We start from the raw sequence: 26525 nt of genomic DNA on the forward strand, positions 1-26525 counted from the left end.
TTCATCTGAGTAGAGCTGTTTTGTGTTAATCCTGTTTACAGGGTAAATATAATCAGCTGTACTCACCAGTGTTTGACAGAGACTCTGCTGTGTTGTTGAGAAAGATCTGATGAACTCAGTTTTTATTTTCTATACCACACACACCTCAAAGACACATACAGTAAGTGTTGACACAATGCAAACAAATGTATGACATCATGTTGATTCAGCGTTTTATATCACAAAGGGTGAAACTAGTTTGATAAAAAGATGGCAAAACTACGGGAAGCAAAAGGTAGGGCTTAAGTCCAACTGTTATATCCTTACAAATTGTCATTAAATCAAACCCCATTTTTCCTTACATTAGTTGTTGACATTACTACTCTGTAGTTAGGTACCTCATTATAAAGAGTAGTTTTTGAAAACCGAAATAAATCTCACTGATATCAGCCCCAAAGTTTTCTGCTCTACAGCCAATATCCAATCACTGCTAGTGGAAACAAACATTTCATCCTAAAAAAAAGGAGGCTAAAAAGCCATCAACTTGTATTTTTTTAATTATGAATTAGCCTCAGGAAATGTGTCATGAAATACAAATGATGTGTAAACCAGGCCTTCCTGTTCAGTGTTTAGTGCTCGAGTCTCTGCTTTCTCAGACCAAACATCTAGTTTATTTGACTGTTTTCTTAACTCACAATCACATATTTACAGATGTCTTTGATTCATAAGCCATTTTACCAGTAATCAATATAAAACCTGGCATGTAGATATACAAGTTTACAGTTATTAACCAAACACATTTTTAACACAAATGAAGATTTATCATATTATTTAGCTTCATTTGACTTTTTCTAGCACTTTAACTATTACACATATTGTATTAAGTACACTGTAGAGGCACGTAATAAGCCTTTCTCTTAAATGAAGCTTTATAACAATTGATTATAAAACATTTAATGTTATTATCAATTCTAACTAGCTTGACAAAGTTGGTGTCATTAGAAACAACGTTTTTTTCTTAAAGTTACAATAAATCTTTAGCTTTATCCAACGTTCATAGATATTCTCCACATGTGTTACGATAAAGTGTTGAAGAGATAATTATTTGATTGTCGAGTAGATTAATGAATCCACTTATGTGTTGTATACAGAATCTAAACCATATGTAAATCATTCACCACATTAAACTTATTTTGTAGAAAATACTCTAAATATTGATATTTGTTCCCTTGAATGAAAACAAATCAACACATTAAATTAGATGAGTGATTAGGTGACTCTGACAGGAGAGATGATCAGAGGTGCAGCGTTTTTACGGCCATATTTAAGTCCAGGATAGAAGAGTGGGTAGAGTTTCTCAGTGAAGGAGCAGCCAGTGAAGGAGTAGATCAGAGCTGCAGCATCTACGTCATAAAAGGAGACCAGACCCTCCTCATAATCCACAAACACCCCCACCTTCTTTGGTCGAGACTTCAGAGAGAGAAGGACTGCAGGTTCATCATTGGCTTCGTACTCGAATCCCTTTCTCAGACATATAGTCCAGTAACCGAACTGAGAGCTCAGTGTGATCTCTCCCTTCCTGTTGATCGACTCTCTGGCCACTCCTAAATCCCAGTCTGTCTTTCCTTTAACTTGAACCTCAAAGTAGAATTTGCCTGAAGAGAAACTCTGCTTTCCTAAAACATTAATACAATCAGAAAATCTCTCTGGGTTATCTGGGAGATTCTTTCTCACATCACTATCCCGGACTTGTTTTCCATCAACAGACAGGATGAGATCAGGATGTGCTGTATCCGGATCAAGAGTCACATCCACTGCGTACCTCTGGACCCTCTTCAGTTCAGCTTCAAGCAGCTTCTTCATCTCTTTACTGAAAGTCTCCTCCAGCTGAACCACAGCTCTCACCACAGTCCCTTCATATGATGATGGAGGGATGCTGACCTTTGTCCAGTCCTTGGTGGGGGATGGGTGTTGGATGTTTAGGGACTGGACACCCTGGAGAACGTGGAGGTGGTCTTCAGACCGTGAGAGATGCTCAACTTTAGCACTTCTCATCTTCAGTTGAGAGATTTCCTGTTCCAGTTCTTTGATGAAGTCTTCAGCCCGTTTCATTCTCATGTTCTGCTTCCCTTCTATTGTTTGGATGAACTCATTGAGGTTTCTCTCAACAGACTCCTTCAGAGCAGTGAAGACCTGAACACCTTCTGCTACCTCTCTGTCTGCTTCTTCCTTACTGAGGTCCACTGAGTGTTTGATCTCCTCAATCTTCAGTTGTCTCTTCTGGATCATTTCCTGAATTCTAGCCTCTTTCTTTCCCAGCTCTGCCTTTTGCCCTTCATATCCTTCTTTCAGAGGAACCACATCATGCATCTTGTGGTCTAAAACAGTGCAGAGCAAACAGACACATGTCTGGTCGGTCTTACAGAACAGCTCCAGAGGTTTGTCGTGCTTTGGACACATCCTGTCTTCCAGGTTCTCCACAGGGTCGATCAGCTGATGTCTTTTCAGACCTGACATTGTCAGGTGAGGCTCCAGGTGAGTCTCACAGTAGGAGGTCAGACACACCAGGCAGGACTTCAGGGCCTTCAGTTTGGATTCAGTGCAGACGTCGCAGGGAACTTCTCCTGCTTTGAAGACTTGTTGCTCTGAGCTGCTGCTGCTGGCTTTCTGTTGAGCCGACTGTCTGAACTGAGCGACCATCTCAGAGATGAAAGTGTTAACCCTCAAATCTGGTCTTGTATTAAAAGCCTCTTTACACATGGGACACTGGCACCTGTCACTTCTATCCCAGTGTTCAGTGATGCAGTCTTTACAGAAGTTGTGTCCACATGATGTGGCGACTGGATCAGTGAACAAATCCAAACAGATGGAGCAGACAAACTGATCTTCAGATGGCAGGTAGCTTGCAGAAGCCATATCTATACACACAAGAAAGACAATAAAAAACATTTGAAACATCAATCATCAATTCATATTATTTTAAAGAAAGAAGCATGAGCAACCGTGACCATTTAACTCTGACAGGGTCAAGCACGCAACTCAGACAGCAATGAAAATATAGTTTTTGTCGATTATTTCTTTATTGAAAAATAACACTGCTCTTCTAACTGTGTGACCATAACCATTCATTTCCTCTAGCTGCATCAAATTAAAAGCCTCCAACTGTTTCTCTAATGGAAATGTTTTATTTTTAAACAGCTAGAGCAGGGGTGGCCAACCAGTCAGAGGTTAAGAGCCACATTTTGTCTATGTTACTGCAAAGAGCCACATCAAACACACAGTCACTGATACCGCTTGTTTCAGTTTTTTATTTTCTGGAGAAAAGATTTCAACCACGTCACTGATGCATTTTTGTGGAATTGGGATATCTTTTTTTTTTTAAATCCTCTGGAGCAGAGAGAGAAGCTGTGGATTATTGTTATTGATTAATGCATCAGTGTTTCTTAGGGTCAAAAACACTAAACTCACAACTTAAAAAGAAAGCGTTTAGTTTATTTAATAAAAGAGCACATGTTCAATGTGAAAATCGACAGTAGTTATAGATTATTTGTAATTTGGTGCTATATATATATATTTAAAAAAATGTTTTATATATAGGCTATATATTTTTTTAAACACCTTGAATTTCAGGGGGGGCGCGGGGCTCTGTTGGCGCCCCTCCAAGACAATGGTAGGGGAAACACTGGATAGTGTTTCATCAACGATAGGTTTTCCCCCCCTCAAAGGTGATTGGTTCTCTGCATCCAGGTATTATTGTGATTGGCTCTTGGGCCACATCAAAATTAGACGCGCTGTCATCCTCTCATACTGACACCTGACACCACACATACACACTTAGGGAGAGCCGGGACGAAAGTAACGGAGCGATTTTATCCTAGCCCAAACAACTTTGACCGGCCAAATTACGTCAGAATGATCAGCATTCAATACTTAACAGAACTACTAAATATCAGGTTTAACTGTCAGGAGTAGTGTTGTCACGATACCAACATTTTGGTTTCGATACCAAGTCAAGAATTACGATTCCAATTATTTTTCGATACTTTTCTTAAAAAAGGGAAACAGTCTTAAATGTAATTAGTGTGCTTTATTTCACACCAGAACCATAACGCAAACTTTTAAACAATGAGAACAATAAATAAAATAAATCACAAAAATTCTTATTAAATACAATTAATACATGTCTTACAGACAGGCCTCGTGGTGTCCGTAGGCTTGCCCTCACTGTCAGAGATATAGCTAAAATACATCAAAATGTCGCTTCTGGCGTCTTTTTTGTCAACAAGCCGAGGCGCAGCGGCAGTTGCACTCAGTAGCGTGGCGTGGGGAAAAAATTAGGGGAAGCCAATAATACGTCCTTTCTTTTGGGGTGGGGGGGGGGTGTGTTGGTCAATGTAATAACGTAACCAGATGAGTGATTACAGCGCCCGGTATCATTTTACACACATTTGTATCATACAGATGCAGGACTTACACACGCCTGTTATCTGACCGACAGGTCCGCACGCACTCTCCAGCCGAAATTCTAATAAGCATTCATTCACAAACTAAATCAGGAGACCTTTAACGTTTTACGTCCGGTTCGCTCCTTTGTTCCTCGCTGTAAACGGCTCCAGTTTGGGCATTGGCCTGTCATCAGATTGTATTTGTTGTTGCTGCTGCAGCGGAAGTTTAGTCCAATTATTTTTGATTAAATACTCCAGATCTCCACCCTCCATAATTGCACTTGCTTCAGTTGCTTGCTACTTTCTAACGGCGGTGTAAGTGGTGCAGTGACGCTATCTATCTTCTATCGATTAGATTTATCATTCGAAAATTATAAAAGTAGGGTAGACATGTGGATATTATCCGACTGAACAAAACGTGCATTTACCGAACAGGTTCGTTTTCCACTGACCTTTTTTCGAGCTATTTTCCAAAATCCTATGGAGAAATCCCATTGCTTTTTTGTCGAGGGAAACCGAGCGCAGCTTACTTCCGCTTTTTGGGACGCGTCACTGCACCATTAAATTGATGCGATTTGATTGGATTGTGAGGCAAGGGAAGCCAGCCGCCTCTGGCTTCCCTTGGCATGGCCCTGACCAATCACAGGTTGGCAGGGACATGACGTGAGCCTCATCTGATTGGTCAATCCCTCCATTTTTTTTCACCAAGGGAAGCAAATTTCGGCTGGCCTCCTCTCGCAACAGAGAGTGCAATCTACTGTTTCACCATAACATCTAGAGGGGCGCTGTTTCACTATTTGTAAAATACTCAATGAGAATGGGGGAGAGACGGGCCGGCAGCAACACACAACAATGAATTTCCGAAACTAAACGAAGTGTTTTTATTTATTTATTAAAATTATAACTACAATCCGAAAAAACAGGGGAAGCCTGGCTTCCCTTGGCCTCCAGGAGAAAACGCCACTGGTTGCACTCCCACTTGCAGCCATGCTTCTCGTTTTCTCACACTAGCGCGTGCACGAGAGAGGGGAGGGACTTGAGCGTGCTTGAGAGGGGCGGGACTGCAGGCACGGCTGCAGTGCAGGGATTGGAATCAGAGCGCTGAACACACACGGCTCTTAATAAAACGGCGCATTCTCACCGGAGTACTTTCCCCCGTCATTCTTAAAGTACCGATACTAATGAAACGGAGGAATTGTAATGTTTTTAACGGCAGGGTATCGCGGTATACCTTTCAAGTATCGGTACACCGTGCAACACTAGTCAGGAGTCAGTGTCTCTCCCCCAAATTCACACATATACAACTCGATATGAACTGAAGGGCCGCATGAACCTAGGCAAAGAGCCGCATGCGGCTCGAGAGCCGCGGGTTGGCCACACCTGAGCTAGAGGAAATGGGTGAAAGCATTATGTAGGAAGTGATCAGCAAAATCTAATAAGAGCAGGAGAGCAGAAGTGAATCAAAACTCCTCACAACAGAGATTCAGTTTCAAGTTACTAAAGCACTTAGAGTTGATATAATATACTGGTTATGTTGTTAGAGAAAAACAAGTTGGACGTAAAGGGTGGATTTTTCGTCTGAGTAGAGCTGAACTTTTGTGTTAATCCTGCTTGTTGACAGTGTAAATATAATCAGCTGTACTCACCAGTGTTTGACAGAGACTCTGCTGTGTTGTTGAGAAAGATCTGATGAACTCAGTTTGTATTTTCTTTAGACAGAGACTAGTCTCGACTGCAGTGTGGCTGCCTCTCTAAATAACTTAACTTTCGTTTCCTGAGTGTGACGTGTAAGCCCTCCTCTTTTCAGTGTAGCTCCTCCTCTCACTGCAGCTGGTGCTTCCCTCCCTCTGATCTGCATGGGTATTGAGAAATACCAGGTTTTCTCTGATAGTTAGGGAGCAAAGGCTCTGCTTCACAGGTGTGTCAAGCTGTTTCTTATCTTTATTATGATCAGGTTTTACTTTAATCAGAAGAGTTCAGTTACATTTATTGGACACACATGTCAGTTAAATGTCAGGGATGACATAATCCACATCCATACAACAAGCACAATATGTATCTACTCTAAAACAGAAATCTATATACAATCAAATAAACTAAAGGCCTTTTAGACATTGAATATGTAACATTAGTTGTCATGATAACAAGGAAGAAGAGTGTTTTCTCTCAGGCAGCATCCCTTATGGATCATTATGGCATTTTGTTGCCTGAATTAAAGCAATCATGTTATCCTGTTCTCACTTTTTCCTCGTGAGATATTGGGTCTCGATTGATGAGGTTGTTAGGAAACATCACAACATGTTAAATTCCCTCATTAAGCTAAGAAAATATTGTTTTAACTACATCATAACTAACTTATTGTGCATTCACAACTGTACAATCCAGTTGTAATTTTATTTTATGGCCCCAAAACACATCACACCACATATTTAAGTAAGACGTTTGATTATATTCGCTCATTATATTCCTTATAGTGCAGACAGTGGATAATAAAGCTTATCTGACTATGATAGACTTAATAGACTGACAATTATTGTGACAGTGGATGAAGGGGGTGGGGTGTCTAAAGTCAAAGATGAATCTTGATTGGGCCAAATTTGACCCCGAGTCACTCAAAACAATGCTGCTGGGTCTTCCCAGACCCGAACACCAAATTATACACTTTTTTTTTTGAGACCTTCAAACTTAGCTAAAATTGTAAAAATCAGTTTTGTAGTGTTTATATGGCTGTTGTGGAGGATATCATGAAGCCTTGTTCCGATAAAAAAAACTAGTGCGTAGTTATTATATAATTTGAACTTGAAACGGGTCACGGGAGACCCGAACACAACACAAGGGTTAAAGTGACGTGCACATTTTCCCTGGCTTAAAAGCAAAAGGGGATACCGTTCCAGTTTAAATTTGACGTTTTTAATATGTGAATTTCTGATTCCAATTGTGTGTACTGGTCATTTAAAAACAAACAAACAAGGAAACTGTTTACCGATTCAAATCACAGACCAGTTTAGTCGACTTGTATTGTTACAGGTCTACGTGTTGCAGGGAGCTTTGATAGTCTGATCATTTGATGTCCCCACATCTGGACCAATTAACAAAAAGCTTTGCCAACTAGATGAGTTTAGAATACAAACTCTGAGTCTGATAATCGCTAATGATACATAACCAATGCAATGTGTGCTTATTGAAAGTCGGACGAAAAACATGTTGTAATACTGTTTGCAGTCTACACAGGCCTAACACTTCCTTTATCGTTCGAACATCTCCAAACAAACCAGTTGTTAAATGTCAGTGAACTGATGCCAAAGTTAAGGCCCCACCCAGAGGCTGAGTTTCCACAGAGGAAAGTTGTCGGATGGCTGCATCAATCAAAATTCATAGGCTATAGTATATTATTTATTCAGACAGAGGAGAATCAAAATATTATATTGGGTAACACTTTATATTAAGGTACACAATTTCACCATCAACTAGTTGTTAATTAACATGCATATTAGCAGTATATTGGCTCTTTATTAGTCATTATAAAACTAATATTAATGCCTTATTCTACATATTCTACAAGTAATAGGCCATTAGTTGAGTGTATCCTCAATAACCCTCTAATTAGTGCTGATTTAAGTAGTAAGGAAGTTGATGTACATGAGTTTTGGTCTTAATATGCTCTGCTCAATATTTGACTTCCTGTTGCTGACGGCTGTTTGTCCCGCAGCTCCCCGGCTAAACAGGCCGAAACTCGCTCAGCCAGTCCAACATCTACCAGCATCAACAGTCTTCAAATACCAACTGCTGCCATAGAAAAAGCCCCACCCAGAGTCCTGAAGCTTATTTGTACCTTTAGGAGATTGTGTCCAATATGTTTGGCATATCCCTAATCGATAGATTTATGATCGATAGATTTATGATTATAAAATTATAAAAGTAGGGTAGACATGTGGAGATTATCCGACTGAACAAAATGTGATCCGTCTCTTAAAAGTGTGTCAACCACAGACCTTATTTCGAGCTATTTTCCAAAATCCTATGGAGAAATTGCATCGCTTTTTTGTCGAGGGAACCGGAAGAAACGTACTTCCGGGTTTTAGGACGCGTCACTGTGGCACTCTATTGAGGAAAAACTCTCAACTAATGGCCTATTACTTGTAGATTACGTTCATGTAGAATAAGGAATTAATAAGTGTTTTATAATGACTAATAGAGAGCCAATATACTGCTAATATGCATGTTAATTAACAACTAATTGACGGTGAATTTGTGTACCTTAATATAAAGTGTTACCAACCTGATGAACTCAGTTAGTTTTAGGTTCCTTTTGAGAGAAACCAATGTGTCTTATCCCTTTCAACTACTACCTGTTACTGCAGCTCTTTTTAGAGGGATTTTGATTCTCAACTTTCAGAGTTTTCCTGACTTCACATGAGGTGAAGATGTTACTGTACATAGATGAGTTTATTTTGTGAAAGCGAATCACTGAGCTCTGTAGGCACTCTATGAGAAGCAGAAGAGTAAGAATACTTTATATCACTTGCTACCCTTAGCCCAACAAATCTTCCTGGTTAATTAGGATCATTGATGGATAGCTTTCCTGCCCTGAGCCTGTTTTTCAGGTCTCAGGCTCGAAAATGACATTACCTGAACAAATGAACATATCTTCCCTTCTAAAAGGGGAACATTAATAATATTTTTTCTCAAAGCAAGGATCTGTGAGTTGGATGTAGAACAGTCAGAATCAATATAGATGTTTTTATTTTAAAGTAAATTCAGATTGAACACAGTAAAAAAAATTAAATTATTGTGTCCGTCCAAAAAAAAAAGAAGATTACTTACTGTATAGTGAAAACCACCCTTGAATGATGGGATGGTAGACTAAAAGCTTTAGGAATGTAAACTACAACATATAATTACCCTGTATCAAGATTGATGCAAAACAAAAGAAATGTGACCGTTTTAGAGAGATCTAGCAACAAAAAAACACTTCTGGGGTCATTTGGGTGGATTTGACATATCTCTGACCCCCCTTGGTTGATTTTGATGATTGACATCTCTTTTTAACCGCTAGAGCCAATGGAATCGAGGGGAGGTTCCACATACACACACACATTAGCAAATAAGGAGTGAGAGTGATTTCCTAAATACCGAGGTCCAAACATGTTAGGGGGGTTCGGGGGTATACCGGCGCCCCCCCCCCCCCCCCTCTTCCTGTTCATCGCTCTCTCTGTCCTCTACTCTGTCTCTTTGTTCAATCTCTCCCTCCTTGTTCACTTTTTGCTCCTCCTCACTTGTTGCTCCTGCCAGTGACTTAAAACAATTCAGCAATTTAGTTAATTTCACTTGTTTGTTTGCATTATTTTTTTTAAATCTGTTTTGTTTGATTCTCAAAAGAGAAAAAAGATGTAAGCAAATTGTGTTTTATACAATTGTATGTTATTATGACATCATAACTGCAGTAGATGTATGTTGTTTAAAAATTATGCCTATTGTCTATATTGTAAATGAAGACTACGTTATAGATGGATAGATCGATGGATGGATGGGGTTATTAAGCCTACATTATTTTTGTGTGACTGTACCTGCAGTTCATCCCTGACTTCCATCACTTTTTCTTTCTCTCTCTTTCTCTCTGCCTGTCCTGTCTCTTCCTTACCAAAGCTGAGCTTCGACTGACGTAGTGTTTTCATTATATCTGAGTCAGTGTAAAAAGAAAACAATACAATGTTATGTCTTCAATGTTTTACTCAAATTGAAATGAAAGAAAAGCATTACAACGTTTGTTAAAAGGTAATCCTTCTGACATTGGATGAATGTAATTAACTTTTGCTCTCTAGCTAGTTAATTCACGCAATTTAAACCAAAGTATAGCCTATAGCTACAATATAAGTTAGTGTGCATGTTGTCGGACGTCCACTGACTAACGTAGTGCGTTCACACAGGATCTGCTGGTCATATGATGTCCTGATGAACAGAAACACTAGCAGCTGCTGGACTCAGATCTCTAGATACCTCATCACTCCTCCGCTGCTCCGATACAAGTCCGGGCTGCGGTGGTTTGTTGATACATGTCGTCTTCTTCTGTTTGCGTTAATCGAGGCTACGTAGTTATGCAGCGCCCCCATCGTCAGTAAATGGAAGTACTACAAAGAATCCCTTTTAGTGCAGTTATTTCACAAGTTTAGTTATACACAGCTCGGAAAAAATTACCGAGGTCCGGACCTCTGTGACCTCAATGGTGGATACGTCCCTGAAGGTGAGCATATCTCCGTGTTTTGCTAAAGCTACGTGTTGTGATGTCTGTGTTTGCTTCCCCTGTCGCGAGTTCTGATCGCTCAGTGATGATACTAATACCTATATAATCTGTGTAATCTCAGTTTTAATTGGATATCTTGTATGTGCAGTTACAATAAGTGATAAGGGTATCTTTACCTTGAGTTCTGTCCCAAGTGCGTTAGCATTTTTTCGATCAGGGTTCATTTAGATGCTTCTTATGAGACTTGTGTTTTGATTTGGTAAAAATGGTTCATATCGTCAGTTAGCTGAGTTTCTTCCCGTTAATCTGGTAAAACACATTAATAGGTTTTTAAATATTAAGAAGCCCTGAGACACAGTTTCGTGAAAAAAAACTCGCAGCCCCCTCTACAGGGGGCTCTCGGTCTAAACAGGTTAAGCATTTTTAGGGTGGTTAGAAAAATGTAAACTGTTGTAACATCAGGATTATTTTTTGCCTCCAACTAAAATCTCTTGACAAAGAAATATGCAGGTAGCATGGTCATAGTTGAACTATTACATTGAAGATCATTGGAAAAACCCATTTGTCATTGGTCAACATGAGAGGTTATCCTGTACATGTTTGTAAAAAACTGTGTCTCCACATATATCAGTGTTTGGTTTACAGTACAGTGACTACATCCTTATCTTTCCTTTGTGTTGGGGTCCATCCAGTGGACACTTTGCGCCATAACACCAGGAAGTGGTGGAAGTGTGTCACTGTAGTGTAAAACAACAAAAACAAAATGAACTCAGTGCTGAGGTCTACAGTATTTTTAGAATGGTTTTGATCCTTGACATACGGAAAGCCATCAAGTTTTCCTTTTGTGTTTTTAAGACTTGTTTCCTGTAAGCTGAAATAACACTGAACACATTACTCACAAAAATAAACGGTCCCACATTACCCCAATACTCAGATCACTTCACTAGCTCCCTGTAGCCTATAGGATCCAGTTCAAAATCCTCACCCTCACCTACAGAGCATTGCACGGTCAGACTCCTGCTTATGTGGCTGACCTAATTCATCCATACATCAGCCCGCCCACTCAGGTCACACATGCTCAATTGACTGTCTGTCCCACGCACTCACCTTAAGACTCGCCGTGATCGAGCGTTCGAGGCCGTGGCTCCTAAACTATGGAACGCTCTGCCCGCACACCTACGGTCCGCAGAATCTGTTGACTCCCTTTATAACGAATTTAAAGACATTCCTGTTTGGGCAGGCTTTTGGGTAACCGGTGCTTGATTTTATTCTATTTTATACTATGTTTTATTGTGTTTTTATTGTGTTTTGGGTGCATTTATGACTTCTTAATCACGTGGCTTGAGTGGTCATTTATTATTGTATGATTCCTATGATGTTTTATTGTTTTGTCAAGCACTTTGTGACTTATCTGTGAAAAGCGCGTTATAAATAAACTTTACTTACTAACTTACTTACAAACAACAAATACCAGTGACCATGAAATTAATATGTTACTTTTGTTATTTAAAATTGTGCTTCTGAAGATTGTTATCTTGGATGAAAGACAAAATATTTAACCCGTTTCACATTGAGTTCTTGTTGAGTTCAGTGATTATAAAAATGTGCTGGGAGGGAAATCATTGGAAAAGGCATTTTTTCAAAGTATAAGAAAAGGAGGGTTTTGTGTATGCATGATGAGTTAAAACTGAGAACCTGGGAAGAAGTGTATTCTGGCTTTTTGCCAATCCCCGTTAGTCATGTGACCCTCATCACATTTCACCCAGTTGTTTCTACCACACACACAACAAACACACATGAGTGTTGACACAATGCAAAAATAAAACTAGTTTTATACAAATATGGCAAAACTAAGGAAGCTAATGGTAGGTCTTAAGTCCAACTATTATATCCCTAAAAATTATCATTAAACCCAACCCCATTTTTCTTTATATTAATTGTTGGCATTTATACTCTGTAGTTAGCTACTTCCTTGTAAAGAGTTGTTTTTGTCTTTGCGACTCGTAAAAGTGAATGCTATCTCACTGATATCAGCCCCACTGTTTTCTGCTCTACAGCCAATATCCAATCACTGCTAGTGGAAACAAACATTTCAACCTACAAGCTCTTCACACAAAAAGCCATCAACTTGTATTTTGTTTATGTGAATTAGCCACAGGAAATGTGTCATAAAATACAACTGATGTGTAAACCAGGCCTTCCTGCTCAGTGTTTAGTGCTCGAGTCTCTGCTTTCTCCGACCAAGCATCTAGTTTATTTGACTGTTTTCTTAACTCACAATCACATATTTACAGATGTCTTTGATTCATAAGCCATTTTACCAGTAATCAATTATAAAACCTGGAATGTAGATATACAAGTTAACAGTTATTAACCAAACCATTGTTAACATAAATGAGGATTTATCATATTATTTAGCTTCAATTAACTTTTTCTAGCAGTTTAACTATTACACATATTAAATGTAGTACACAGTACAGGCATTAATAGGCCTTTCTCTTTAATTAAGCTTTATAACACAATTAAATATGACACATGTAATGTTATTATCAATTGTAACTATGGCTTGACACATTTGGTGTCATTAGAAAAAACTTTTTTTTAAATAAATCTTCATATTATCCAACGTTCATAGATATTCTCCACATGTGTTACGATAAAGTGTTGAAGAGATAATTATTTGATTGTTGAGTAGATTAATGCATCCACTTATGTGTTGTATACAGAATCTAAACCATATGTTAATCAATCACCACATGAAACTTATCTTGTAGAAAATAAGATGGAAACAAAATAAAAATAAATCAATACATGAAATAAGATGAGTGATTAGGTGACTCTGACGGGAGAGATGATCAGAGGTGCAGCGTTTTTACGGCCATATTTATTACCAGGAAAGAAGAGTGGGTAGATTTTCCCGTTGAAGGAGCAGCCAGTGAAGGAGTAGATAAGAGCTGCAGCATCTACGTCATAAAAGGAGACCAGACCCTCCTCATAATCCACAAACACCCCCACCTTCTTAGGTCGAGACTTCAGAGAGAGAAGGACTGGAGGATCATCAAGAGCTCCGTACTCGAATCCCTTTCTCAGAAATATAGTCCAGTTACCCCACTGAGGGCCCAGTGAGATCATTCCCTTCCTGTTGATTGACCCTCTGGCCACTCCTAAATCCCACTCGGTCTTTCCTTGAACTTGAACCTCAAAGTAAAATCTGCCTGAAGAGAAACTCTGCTTTCCTAAAACAAAAAGAGAATCAGAAAACCTCTCTCTGTTGTTTGGGAGATTCTTTTCGACATCACTATATTTAACTCTTTTTTCATCATCAGACAGGATGAGACAGGGATGTGCTGTACGCGGATCAAGAGTCACATCCACTGCATCTTTCTGGATCCTCTTCAGTTTAGCTTCAAGCAGCTTCTTCATCTCTTTACCGAGTGTCTCCTCCACCTGAGCCACAGCCTTTACCACCGTCCCCTCATATACCGCTGGGGTGAGGCTGAATTTTCTCAAGTCCTTGGAGGGTGGTCGGTGTTGAATGTTTAGGGACTTGACACTTTGTAGAAAATGCAGGTGGTCTTCAGAGTGTGTGACCTGCTCCACCTCAGAGCTTCTCTTCTTCAGCTCAGAGATTTCCTGTTCTAACTCTTTGATTAAAGCTTCAGCCTTTTTTTCAGTTGTTTTCTGCTTCTCTTTGATCGTTTTGATGAGATTGGCCTGGCCTCTCTCAACAGACTCCTTCAGAGCAGTGAAGACCTGAACTCCTTCTGCTATCTCTCCGTCTGCTTCTTTCTGACTGAGGTCCACTGAGTGTTTGATCTCCTGAATCTTCAGTTGTCTCTTCTGGATCATCTGCTGAGTTTCAGCCTCTGTCTTCCCCAACTCAGCCTTCTTTCTTTCATACCCTTCTTTCAGAGGAACCACATCATGCATCTTGTGGTCTGAAACATGGCAGAGCATACAGACACATGTCTGGTCGGTCTTACAGAACAGCTCCAGAGGTTTATCGTGCTTCGGACACATCCTGTCTTCCAGGTTCTCCACAGGGTCGATCAGCTGATGTCTTTTCAGGCTTGAAGCTGTCAGATGAGGCTCCAGGTGAGTCTCACAGTAGGAGGTCAGACACACCAGGCAGGACTTCAGGGCCTTCAGTTTGGTTTCAGTGCAGACGTCACAGGGAACTTCTCCTGGTTTGAAGACTTGTTGCTCTGAGCTGCTGCTGCTACTGCTGGCTTTCTGTTGAGCCGACTGTCTGAACTGAGCTACCATCTCAGAGATGAAAGTGTTGACGTGCAGCTCAGGTCTTGTGTTGAACTCTTTTTTACACATGGGACACTGGCACCTGTCACTCCTATCCCAGTGTTCAGTGATACAGTCTTTACAGAAGTTGTGTCCACATTGTATAGTGACTGGATCAGTGAACAAATCCAGACAGATGGAGCAGAGGAACTGATCTTCAGATGGCAGGTAGCTTGCAGCAGCCATATCTACACACATAATGAGAAAGAAAAGAGAAAACATTTGAAACATCAATCATCAATTCATCATACATGGTTTTAACTAAATAACTTTGATAACTTGTAACAAGCCATGAGCAACTGTGACCATTTAACTCTGACAGGGTCAAGCATGCAACTCTGGCTAACAGCAATGAAAATACAGGTTTTGTCGAAAAAATTTCTATTGAAAAATAACACTGCTCTTCTTACTGTGTGACCATAATTATTAATTTCCTCTAGCTGCTTCACATTAAAAGCCTCCAACTGTTGCTGTCATGGAAATATATTTATTTTGAAAGAGCTAGAGGAAATGTGTGAAAGCATTATGTAGGAAGTGATCAGCAAAATCTAATAAGAGCAGGAGAGCAGAAGTGAATTAAAACTCCTCACAACAGAGATTCAGTTACAAGTTACTAAAGTACTATGAGCTGATACAAAGAGACTGTTTAAGATGTTTAACGTGGACTCTATATATATGGTTATGTTGTTAGAGAAAAACAAGTTGGACGTAAAGGGTGGAGCTTTCTCCTGAGAATGGCTGTTTTGTGTTAATGCTTCTTGTTTAAGGGTAAATATAATCAGATGTACTCACCAGTGTTTGACAGAGACTCTGCTGTGTTGTTGAGAAAGATCTGATGAACTCAGTTTGTATTTTCTTTAGACAGAAACAGAGACTAGTCTCGACTGCAGTGTGGCTGCCTCTCTAACTAACTTAACTTTTGTTTCTTGTGTGTGACGTGTAAGCTCTCCTCTTTCCAGTGTAGCTCCTCCTCTCACTGTCTGCTGGTTTGTTCCCTCCCTCTGATCTGCATGGGTATTGAGAAATACCAGGTGTTCTCTGATAGTTAGGGAGCAACGCTGGTGCTTTACACGTGTGAGGAGTGAGGTGTGTCAAAGCTGTTTCTAATCTTTATTATGATGAATGTTTTCAGTTACATTCATTTGAAACACATGTCAGTAAAATGTCATGGATGATATAATCTACATAGTTAAAGACTTATTTCCATTGTAGAACTTGAACTTGAACTATACTGGTTTCCCGTCTCCCACCGCATCAACTACAAAATACTGCTCCTTACTTACAATACCCCCTCCCTAGCTCACTGACCTCCTCACCCCCTACCAACCCCAACGGTCCCTCAGATCGACCTCAGCCGGTCTCCTTTCCATCTCTAAACCCAAACTCTGCAACTTCTGGGACATGTTTTATTATTATGATTAGTAATGTAGACAACATAGCTTCATCAAATGTACAACAAGTACAATATGTATCCACTATGAAACAGAAATCTATATACAATCAAATGAACTAAAGGCCTTTTAGACATTGAATATGTAACATTAGTGGTCATGATAACAAGGAAGACGAGTGTTTTCTCTCAGGCAGCATCCCTTATGGATTATAATGGCATGTTGTTGCCTGAATTAAAGCAATCATATTATCCTGTTCTCACTTTTTCCTCGTGAGATATTGGGTCTCGATTGATGAGGTTGTTGCCTAATGCTGAATCATAACAACATGTTAAATGTCCTCAATGCACTGTATAAAAAGAGACAATACAGAATGATATCTCCCAGTGATTGAACCTCTTAAATCAAGGTTACTTTAAAGATTAAAAGAAACAGTTAAAGCCATGAACAAATACAAATCTTGCTGTTTTACAGGTGGCTGTTAAATCCATTTCTTGGTTTTTAATTTTGACTTTTTTGTGTCTCTGTCGCAGGAAGGAGAAAGAAGCAGGTAGCCACAGAGAGGGTGGGCATGGCAAAGGTGAGCACAAACAGTCCTTATCGTGTTTTAACGCTTCCTCTTATCTCCTGTCAATCATTTACTGTGTGCTTCATAGTAAGAGGAAAATGATCAAGTTGCAAAATATATACAAATATTTCTTAGTTTCTCAAATATATAAAACATTTTACCTGAGGAAATCTCTGTGCAAACATCTCTGTATATTATCTACCATATTGGTGTTGTTGTTGTTGTTATTGTTGTTATATCACTGATATTTAGTTTTTCCCATAAACCCATAAATTCAAGAATTCCATTAAAATGCAATCCATAATTCAGATTATGTACCAACATTAATTATTATTATTATTATTATTATTATTATTGTTAGTAGTAGTGTTATTAGTATTAGGCATGATAAAAGTGATTCTTAAAAAATTATTTCTATTATTATTTTAATTTTAATACAAATATTGTTTAATTATTATTCTAATCATAATAATAATAATAATAATAATAATATTTTAGTAGAATTGGTAAGCACTATTTTTAGGTTTTATTTTAAAAGCTTTACTTCCTGTATTAGTCTTTTATTTTATTTTATATTATGATTTATCTAGTCTATATCAATATCAATATGTCAAACTCAAATACACAGTGGGCCAAGAAAAAATCTGTACTTGTCGAGGGCCGGACTGGATCAATTTTTATTGCAAAACTTATTGAAATGAACTTATTGCACATATTAAACCTGGAACTAACAAAGCTTAGATTATTGCCTATAAAAATATTAAACATTAAATAATCAGTTGCATTCATTTCTTATGGCTCTATCTGCAGATTTTCTGGAGTCATTTCTTATGATTACATTTTTCCACAGGGCAACAACAGCTTCAAAGAACTATTTCCCTCAAAGAAAAAAACCAACATGCCCTGTTGTCTCAAGAAAGAAAGTGCAGAAGGAAACATTGAAACTCAGTGTGCTGCTCTGTGATGCTAGCTCAAGCCAGATACTTGGCATCTCATGTCAGGTGCAAGTTCATCGATGTTTGGGGTCAGGCTCTGAGCTGAGGAAACCCTCAGGGTGGAGTGAAGGTGTGCGTGCAATATACCGGCGGGCCAGATCTAATAGTAATTAGAAATTATCCTGCGAGCCGAAATTAAATCCACCACGGGCCTGATTTGGCCCCCGGGCCTTGAGTTTGACACATGTGCTCTAAGGTTTCCCTTGCCAAAGCTGTGCTGTATCGAGTGTGCATTTCACAATAAGCGTTTGCATCTTGAAAAGTACGAGTAGCTCACAGATCAGATCTGATTATTGATCACACTCAGAAACAGTTTGACTTCCTGTTGCTGACGGCTGTTTGTCCCGCAGCTCCCCGACCTGAAGGACGCTGAGGCGGTGCAGAAGTTCTTCCTGGAGGAGATCCAGCTGGGGGAGGAGCTGCTGGCTCAGGTTAACACACACACACACACACACACACACACACACACACACACACACACACACACACACACACACACACACACACACACACACATACCTCCACGCACCTCCACAGAGCTATTGGCTAGCTAACCAACCAGAGCAGACTGGGCTCTGGTTTCAGACAGAGGGTGAAAAGAGGTGCTGCAGCACAGACAGTATGAGAATAATAAAGAGCTTTTCGAACATTAAAGGATGGAGACATGTCACAGTAGAGGCACTACATACTGATATGAACCTGAAAATGAGCATAATAGGGCCCCTTTAATAACAATGTTGAGATACTTGTACTTGAGGTAGTTGTACTTAAGTAATACTTTAGTATTCTAGTTTAGTTTGACAAAAACACATTGACTTACATCATATGATGCAGTACTGTACTACCAAGTAATGGCTCCATAATGACAAACTACAACTTTGGAAAACATTATGCTGATAATACTTCTTTACTTTTACTTAATTAACATTTTGAATGCATGACTATTTTTAGGCTGGCTTATTAAGTGAAGTGTCTGAGTACTTCCCTCACCTGTGTGTCCTCTCCACAGGAGACTATGAGAAAGGCGTGGACCACCTGACCAACGCCATCGCAGTGTGTGGGCAGCCCCAGCAGCTGCTGCAGGTGTTGCAGCAGACTCTGCCTCCACCCGTCTTCCAGATGCTGCTCACCAAACTGCCCAGCATCAGCCAGGTAGCACAACTCTTACAAAAACAAAATCAAACTGCTGCTGTTGCACCAGGTATCACACGTTGCTGCTGGGATAAGGTGCTTTGTCCAGGCAAGAATTTTAGCTGTGCAGTTTATTTTCTTAGGTTTCATCAATGAAAAGAAAAAGGAATAATGTTCTTACATCTTCTCTTGTCTTGGTCAAAGGAAACATATTCTATTTCTCCACATATCTACCAATAAGCACCAAATCCCCCGTTTCCACCTTCAATCGAAAACATAAACAAATACTCTAAATTAATGAATTAAAATGACACTAAATAGGACTTCCGGAAGATGGCGACGTGAGTAGCAACACTATCTTCTACCTCTCGCAAGTTGGACAAAATAAACCCTCATAAATGCTCAACTCGATACCTAAAACCAGGAAATGAGGAGAGGGATCAGACGAAGTAGCCGAAGAAATAACAGAAAACAAGAAACAGCGAAAGATCAACCAGGAGTGACAGAAAACTCGAAGCAAGAAAACAACGGAGACGAGAACGAAGAAGCTAAAATTACGGAGACGGGCCATTCCGAGACACTGCGAGCCGGTCGGAGGCGAAAGAAACAATGATTGAAATGTCGAATCAGATGCACCAGATGCAGGAAAAAATGGTAGACCTTGAAGGAAGATCAAGAAGGAATAATATCCGAATATTCGGGGTGCCAGAGGAAACAGAGGGGGAGTCGGTTACCAAATACGTGGAGCAACTCCTGAGCACTGAGCTGGAGCTACAGGAGGGTAACATTATTAATCTCAACATTCAAAGAGCGCACAGAGCCCTCGCTCAAAAGCCGCCTCCGACCGCTACCCCCAGGTCAATAGTGGTCCATTTCTTGCAATTCGACACGAAATAAGTCATTCTTAAGAAAGCATGGCAGAAGAAAATGAGTGTAGGGGGCAAACGCATATTCTTTGACCACGACTATGCAACCGCAGTGGTCCAGAAAAGAAAGTCATATCTGGGCATCAAGAAAGTATTGAAGGACAAAGGAATACATTTCCAGACACCACTCGCTAAAATACGCATTTATTGGGAAGCCGGAGTGAAGACCTATGACGACGCCATAGACGCCGCCAGGGACATGAGGGAGAGGGGACTCGAGATGGAGGTACCAGGCGGAGCCGCCGCACCTGTGGAGGAGAGGAGGGCGCAAACCGGTCTGGCAACGAGTCAAGGGAAAGGAAGGAAGACACGACGAGAGAAATGTTGCAAAAATGGAAAGCGTAGGACTGTTTTGCTTGAATAACTTTCATTGAGGATTGAAGAAATATAGAGGCTTCTTTTTTTTTTATTGGATACCAACGGAGAGAGGTAGGCCAGTGTTAATGTTGGACATGCCTAGACAGCACGTAACCCCATGAGTTGGGTATAGTCTCAAGTCTAGAGAGGGGCCCTCTTACGGGAGGATTTCCCCTGCACCCACCAACGGGGTATTGGGGATGTTAGAACCCATTTTTGTTTTATGTTTATTATTACATTATTACATGCTACTTGTTGGACACTTTTATCCGTAGCAACTTATACTGAATACTGAAGCTGAATACATACTGAATCCCCACAGGAGCAATTTGGGGTGAAGTGTCTTGCCCAGGGACACAACAACATGCTGACTGCAGTGGGGTTTGAAACTGTGACCCCCTGATCCCAACACCAAGGCTCTATCCACTGCGCCACACGCCTATATGTGTTTTGTTAACGACTGTTTAGCCCAGAGCTTCGAGGGAGCATACCAGAAGAATAACCTACCAATACACATAAATGGTTAACACTAAGATACTGTCGCTAAATGTGAATGGTCTTAACATACCAAAGAAGAGAGAAAAGGTTATGACAAAGTTGAAAAAGGAAAATGTGCAAATGATATTCCTCCAAGAGACTCATTTAACATATTTGGAACATGAGAAATTAAAGAAATATGGTCTAGAATGTGTGTGTGTGTATAGGTCAAAAGTTCAGAATGTTCTATCTAGTTTCACATGCCTGGTTTCACATGCCTGAAACAACAAAGAAGGAAACATACATCCTTTCCATTCACAGCCAATTTAGCATCTTTTTATCAATGGTAAGCTTAATAGAGGTAGGTGAGGTAAAGGTCAGGTCTGACACGCCCACTTACACAGCAGAACAGTCAACAATTGACTATTTTTAAATCTGACTTGAAAGGCCTTGTGAAAATGTGAGATGTTTCATGCATAACTTTGAGCAACAAATGAAACAGCAGTTATTGTTGTTTAGATTCTAAAATGAGATACAATATAATCCTGCTTACCTTAACATATACTCAGTTTTTAACCACTGAAATATAAAATAAAATAAAAGGCTATTTTGCCATGTTTTTTAAAATCTTGCCTGATTTATAGATTGGTTTTGATCCTTGACATACGGAAACATATCAAGTTTTCCTATTGTGTTTTTAAGACTTGTTTCCTGTCATCTGAAATAACACTGAACACATTACTCAGACAAACAACAAAGACCAGTGACCTTGAAATTAGTATATTGATTTTTTATTTAAAATTGTGCTTGTGAAGATTGTTATCTTGGATGAAAGACAAAATATTTAACCTGTTTCACATTGAGTTCTTGTTGAGTTCAGTGATTATAAAAATGTGCTGGGAGGGAAATCATTTGAAAAGGCATTTTTTCAAAGTATAAGAAAAGGAGGGTTTTGTGTATGCATGATGAGTTAAAACTGAGAACCTGGGAAGAGGTGTATTCTGGCTTTTTGACAATCCCCGTTAGTCATGTGACCCTCATCACATTTCACCCAGTTGTTTCTACCACACACACAACAAACACACATGAGTGTTGACACAATGCAAACAAATGTAGGACATCATGTTGATTCAGCGTTTTGTATCACAAAGGGGGAAACTAGTTTTATAAAAATATGGCAAAACTACAGGAAGTAAATGGTAGGTCTAACTGTTATATCCTTAAAGACTATCATTCAATAAATTAAAATGTTTCCTTATATGAGTTGTTGCCATACATACTCGTATAATGCTAAACTCTGTAGTTAGTTACTTATTTGTACTCATCAAAGTGAATGCTATCTCACTGATATCGGCCCCACTGTTTTCTGCTCGACAGCCGTACAATATCCAATCACTGATAGTGGAAACAAACATTTCTTCCTACAAACTTTTACACAAAAATACATCAACTTATATTTTTTTAATTATGAATTAGCCACAGGAAATGTGTCATGAAATACAAATGATGTGTAAACCAGGCCTTCCTGTTCAGTGTTTAGTGCTCGAGTCTCTGCTTTCTCAGACCAAACATCTAGTTTATTTGACTGTTTTCTTAACTCACAATCACATTACAGATGTCTTTGATTCATAAGCCATTTTACCAGTAATCAATTATAAAACCTGGAATGTAAATATACAAGTTAACAGTTATTAACCAAACACATTTTAACACAAATGAGGATTTATCATATTATTTAGCTTCATTTTAGTTTTTCTAGCACTATAACTATTACACATATTGTATTAAGTACAGAGTAGAGGCACGCAATAAGCCTTTCTATTAAATGAAGCTTTATAACAATTTATTATAAAACATGTAATGTTATTATCAATTCTAACTATAGCTTAAAAAATTTGATGTCATTAGAAACAACCTTTTTTTTTTTTTAAAGTTACAATAAATCTATAGCTTTATCCATCGTTCATAGATATTCTCCATATGTGTTACGATTAATTGTTGAAGAGATAATTATTGGATTGTTGAGTAGATTAATGAATCCACTTATGTGTTTTATACAGAATCTAAACCATATGTTAATCAGTCACCACAGTAAACGTATCTTTTGGAAAATAAGATGGAAACTATACAGTTTTGACTCTAAAAATCGATGTTCGTTTCCTTGAATGAAAACAAATCAACAGATGAAATAAGATGAGTGATTAGGTGACTCTGACAGGAGAGATGATCAGAGGTGCAGCGTTTTTACGGCCATATTTAAGTCCAGGATAGAAGAGTGGGTAGAGTTTCTCAGTGAAGGAGCAGCCAGTGAAGGAGTAGATAAGAGCTGCAGCATCTACGTCATAAAAGGAGACCAGACCCTCCTCATAATCCACAAACACCCCCACCCTCTGAGGCCGAGACTTCAGAGAGAGAAGGACTGGAGGTTCATCATTAGCTTTGTACTCGAATCCCTTTCTCAGACATATAGTCCAGTAACCATCTTCTGGGCCCAGTGTGATCTCTCCCTTCCTGTTGATCGACTCTCTGGCCACTCCTAAATCCCAGTCTGTCTTTCCTTTAACTTGAACCTCAAAGTAGAATTTGCCTGAAGAGAAACTCTGCTTTCCTAAAACATTAATATAGTAAGAAAATCTCTCCGGGTTGTTTGGGAGATTCTTTCTCACATCACTATCCCGGACTTGTTTTCCATCAACAGACAGGATGAGATCAGGATGTGCAGTATCAGGATCAAGAGTCACATCCACTGCGTACCTCTGGACCCTCTTCAGCTCAGCTTCAAGCAGCTTCTTCATCTCTTTACTGAGTGTCTCCTCCAGCTGAACCACAGCTCTCACCACAGTCCCTTCATATGATGATGGAGGGATGCTGACCTTTGTCCAGTCCTTGGTGGGTGATGGGTGTTGGATGTTTAGGGACTGGACACCCTGGAGAAGCTGGAGGGGGTCTTCAGACCGTGAGAGGTGCTCAACTTTTGCACTTCTCTTCTTCAGCTGAGAGATTTCCTGTTCCAGCTGTTTGATGAAGTCTTCAGCCTGTTTCATTCTCATGTTCTGCTTCCCTTCTATTGTTTGGATGAATTCATTCAGGTTTCTCTCAACAGACTTCTTCAGAGCAGTGAAGACCTGAACACCTTCTGCTACCTCTATGTCTGCTTCTTCCTTACTGAGGTCCACTGAGTGTTTGAGCTCCTCAATCTTCAGTTGTCTCTTCTGGATCATTTCCTGAATTCTAGCCTCTTTCTTTCCCAGCGCTGCCTTTTTACCTTCATATCCTTCTTTCAGAGGAACCACATCATGCATCTTGTGGTCTGAAACATGGCAGAGCATACAGACACATGTCTGGTCGGTCTTACAGAACAGCTCCAGAGGTTTATCGTGCTTCGGACACATCCTGTCTTCCAGGTTCTCCACAGGTTCGATCAGCTGATGTCTTTTTAGACCTGACGTTGTCAGATGAGGCTCCAGGTGAGTCTCGCAGTAGGAGGTCAGACACACCAGGCAGGACTTCAGGGCCTTCAGTTTGGTTTCAGTGCAGACGTCACAGGGAACCTCTGCTGGTTTGAAGACTTGTTGCTCTGAGCTGCTGCTGCTGGCTTTCTGTTGAGCCAACTGTCTGAACTGAGCGACCATCTCAGAGATGAAAGTGTTGACCCTCAAATCTGGTCTTGTATTAAAAGCCTCTTTACACATGGGACACTGGCACCTGTCACTTGTATCCCAGTGTTCAGTGATGCAGGTTTTACAGAAGTTGTGTCCACATGGTATAGTGACTGGATCAGTGAACAAATCCAGACAGATGGAGCAGAGAAACTGATCTTCAGATGGCAGGTAGCTTGCAGCAGCCATATCTACACACATAATGAGAATGAAAAGAAAAAACATTTAAAACATCAATCATCAATTCAAATCATATATTGTTTTAAAGAAAGAAGTGTGATAACTTGTAACAAGCCATGGGCAACCGTGACCATTTAACTCTGACAGGGTCAAGCATGCAACTCTACAAATCATTTCTATTGAAAAATGACACTGCTCTTCTTACTGTGTGACCATAACAATGAATTTCCACTAGCTGCTTCACATTAAAAGCCTCCAACTGTTTCTCTAATGGAAAGATATTATTCGGAAACAGCTAGAAGAAATGGGTAAAAGCATTATGTAGGAATTGATCAGCAAACCATAATAATAGCAAGAAAGCAGAAGTGAAAACAAATTCCTCACAACATAGATTCAGTTACAAGTTACTAAAGCACTAAGAGCCAGTGGCGGCCGGCCCATAGGGGCGCTAGGGGCGCCGCCCCCCCTCTTCCAACATGTTTGATTGTCATTAAAAATATATTTGTAAAAAAAGAAAAAAATTTTTTATTTTTTTATCATCAGTAAAATGTATAATTTACAATAAAATCTCGTTTAAAATTGTTTTACGATGTCTAAAGTTACTGATACGTCACATGTTTCCTGCCTGGCGTGTATCATTACTGTGGTGGCTGTCCATTTCCAGCCGCCTCCTTGGGGATGTTTTCCCTTTGCCTGTTGTGTGGGCGTGGTGGCTGTCACTCTGGCTCCCGGCTCACCTGCTGCAATCAGCTGTTCACCCTCACACCTGATTCTCATCAGCCATCTACAACGGCATATCAGCAGAGGCTCCACAACCTGTCGGCGCCAGATCGTTGTTAAACCACAGTGGTAAACCTCCAGGCTACTCAGCATTATCAGCTACCTTATTTCTGGATGTTCTGACGCTAACGTGTTTTCTTCCTGTGCTCCAGGATCATTCTCTGACCGCCGTGTTGTCGTCACCAGCCTCCACTTCCTCGCCACTCCTGCCGGATTATCCTTCCCGCACCTTTTGTTCACTAATAAACCCTTTTTGAACACTCTGCCGTGTCCTGCGTTTGGGTCCTCTCAGATACCGTAACAATTACCCTCTCTCGTCCGGGCGGTAAGAAAAGAGCCCTCAGCCAGAGCAGCTGCAGTCAACAAGCTGACTGTTGCTATCTGTAAACTATGCCGCCGAAACATTATTTCAGCCAATCAGCGTCGTCAGATCTGATGCTCAAAGGGCGCCTTGTCAGCGCCCTGGCCTGTGTGTCTGTGAGTTGTTTAGACTCGTATCCAAGGTGACGCTACAGTAGTTGTCGAGGATGGCTGCGTCTGCAGGTGGAGACTTTGGTGCAAGTGGATCGCCGGAGCTGTAGATTAACATTTACATGCTTATTGTAGTTGTAAGGGCAATGCCTGTAGCACCATGGAGCATATGTGTGGGCTGGACCTGTATTTTACAGGAAAGGAGTGATCAGAGGGTCGAGTTGTTGATTCTTGTTCAGTTTTCATCTTCCTCATCCTCTCAGACTTTGAGTTGCGCGTGCTGCTAAAGAGACGCGCTACCATGGAAACCAAACAATGGTGTAGCTAAAGTCAGAGTGGAAACAGACGTGAGTAAATCTGATTTTGTCAGAAATCGGGAGAAATGCGGGAGTTTCCCGCAAAAAATCGGGAGGGTTGGCAAGTATGACACACACACACAGACACACACACACACACACACACACACACACACACACACACACACACACACACACACACACACACAATAATAATTTGAGTGTTCCCAAAGCACCAGTGTTCTGTTTGTGTGGGCCTACTGTACTGTTGCACAGTTTTGGAAGATTCATAGCTAACCACACTGAAGATTATGGATTATCTCGTATTTTTAA

The 26525-nt window shown here is 40.1% G+C and overlaps 4 protein-coding genes across 5 annotated transcripts; 1 reads left to right on the forward strand and 3 right to left on the reverse strand.

Moving 5' to 3' along the window:
* Positions 1-92: 92 nt before the first annotated feature.
* On the reverse strand, positions 93-15861 carry LOC307028395 (E3 ubiquitin-protein ligase TRIM39-like). Of its 2 annotated transcripts, none has more exons than XM_079663379.1 (2): positions 15754-15861; positions 93-2897 (listed from the first exon to the last, which is right to left on the reverse strand). In XM_079663379.1, the coding sequence occupies exon 2, from the start codon at positions 2893-2895 to the stop codon at positions 1249-1251; it is 1647 nt and encodes a 548-aa protein (XP_079519505.1). In that variant the 5' UTR covers positions 2896-2897; positions 15754-15861; the 3' UTR covers positions 93-1248. The 2 variants fall into 2 exon arrangements, with proteins under 2 accessions (XP_079519505.1, XP_079519504.1); XM_079663378.1 differs by lacking the exon at positions 15754-15861 and adding an exon at positions 6071-6154.
* Positions 12709-15147, reverse strand: LOC307028383 (E3 ubiquitin-protein ligase TRIM39-like; the record flags this gene model as incomplete). The annotated part of the gene is made up of 1 exon (XM_079663351.1): positions 12709-15147. The coding sequence occupies one exon, from the start codon at positions 15145-15147 to the stop codon at positions 13495-13497; it is 1653 nt and encodes a 550-aa protein (XP_079519477.1). The 3' UTR covers positions 12709-13494.
* A 110-nt stretch (positions 15862-15971) lies between the features above and the next one.
* tomm20b (translocase of outer mitochondrial membrane 20b) lies at positions 15972-25676 on the forward strand (the record flags this gene model as incomplete). Its single annotated transcript, XM_079691179.1, has 6 exons — positions 15972-16005; positions 16886-16932; positions 18266-18347; positions 18925-19067; positions 25310-25494; positions 25578-25676. 6 exons carry the CDS (start codon positions 15972-15974, stop codon positions 25588-25590), a joined length of 504 nt encoding a protein of 167 aa, XP_079547305.1. The 3' UTR covers positions 25591-25676.
* LOC307028367 (E3 ubiquitin-protein ligase TRIM39-like) lies at positions 21581-24961 on the reverse strand. Its single transcript, XM_079663320.1, has one exon. The coding sequence runs from the start codon at positions 24688-24690 to the stop codon at positions 23008-23010; it is 1683 nt and encodes a 560-aa protein (XP_079519446.1). The 5' UTR covers positions 24691-24961; the 3' UTR covers positions 21581-23007.
* Positions 25677-26525: the final 849 nt, after the last annotated feature.

The sequence above is a fragment of the Notothenia rossii genome (genome assembly GCF_949606895.1).
Source record: "Notothenia rossii genome assembly, chromosome: 1".
Classification (NCBI taxonomy): Eukaryota; Metazoa; Chordata; class Actinopteri; order Perciformes; family Nototheniidae; genus Notothenia; species Notothenia rossii.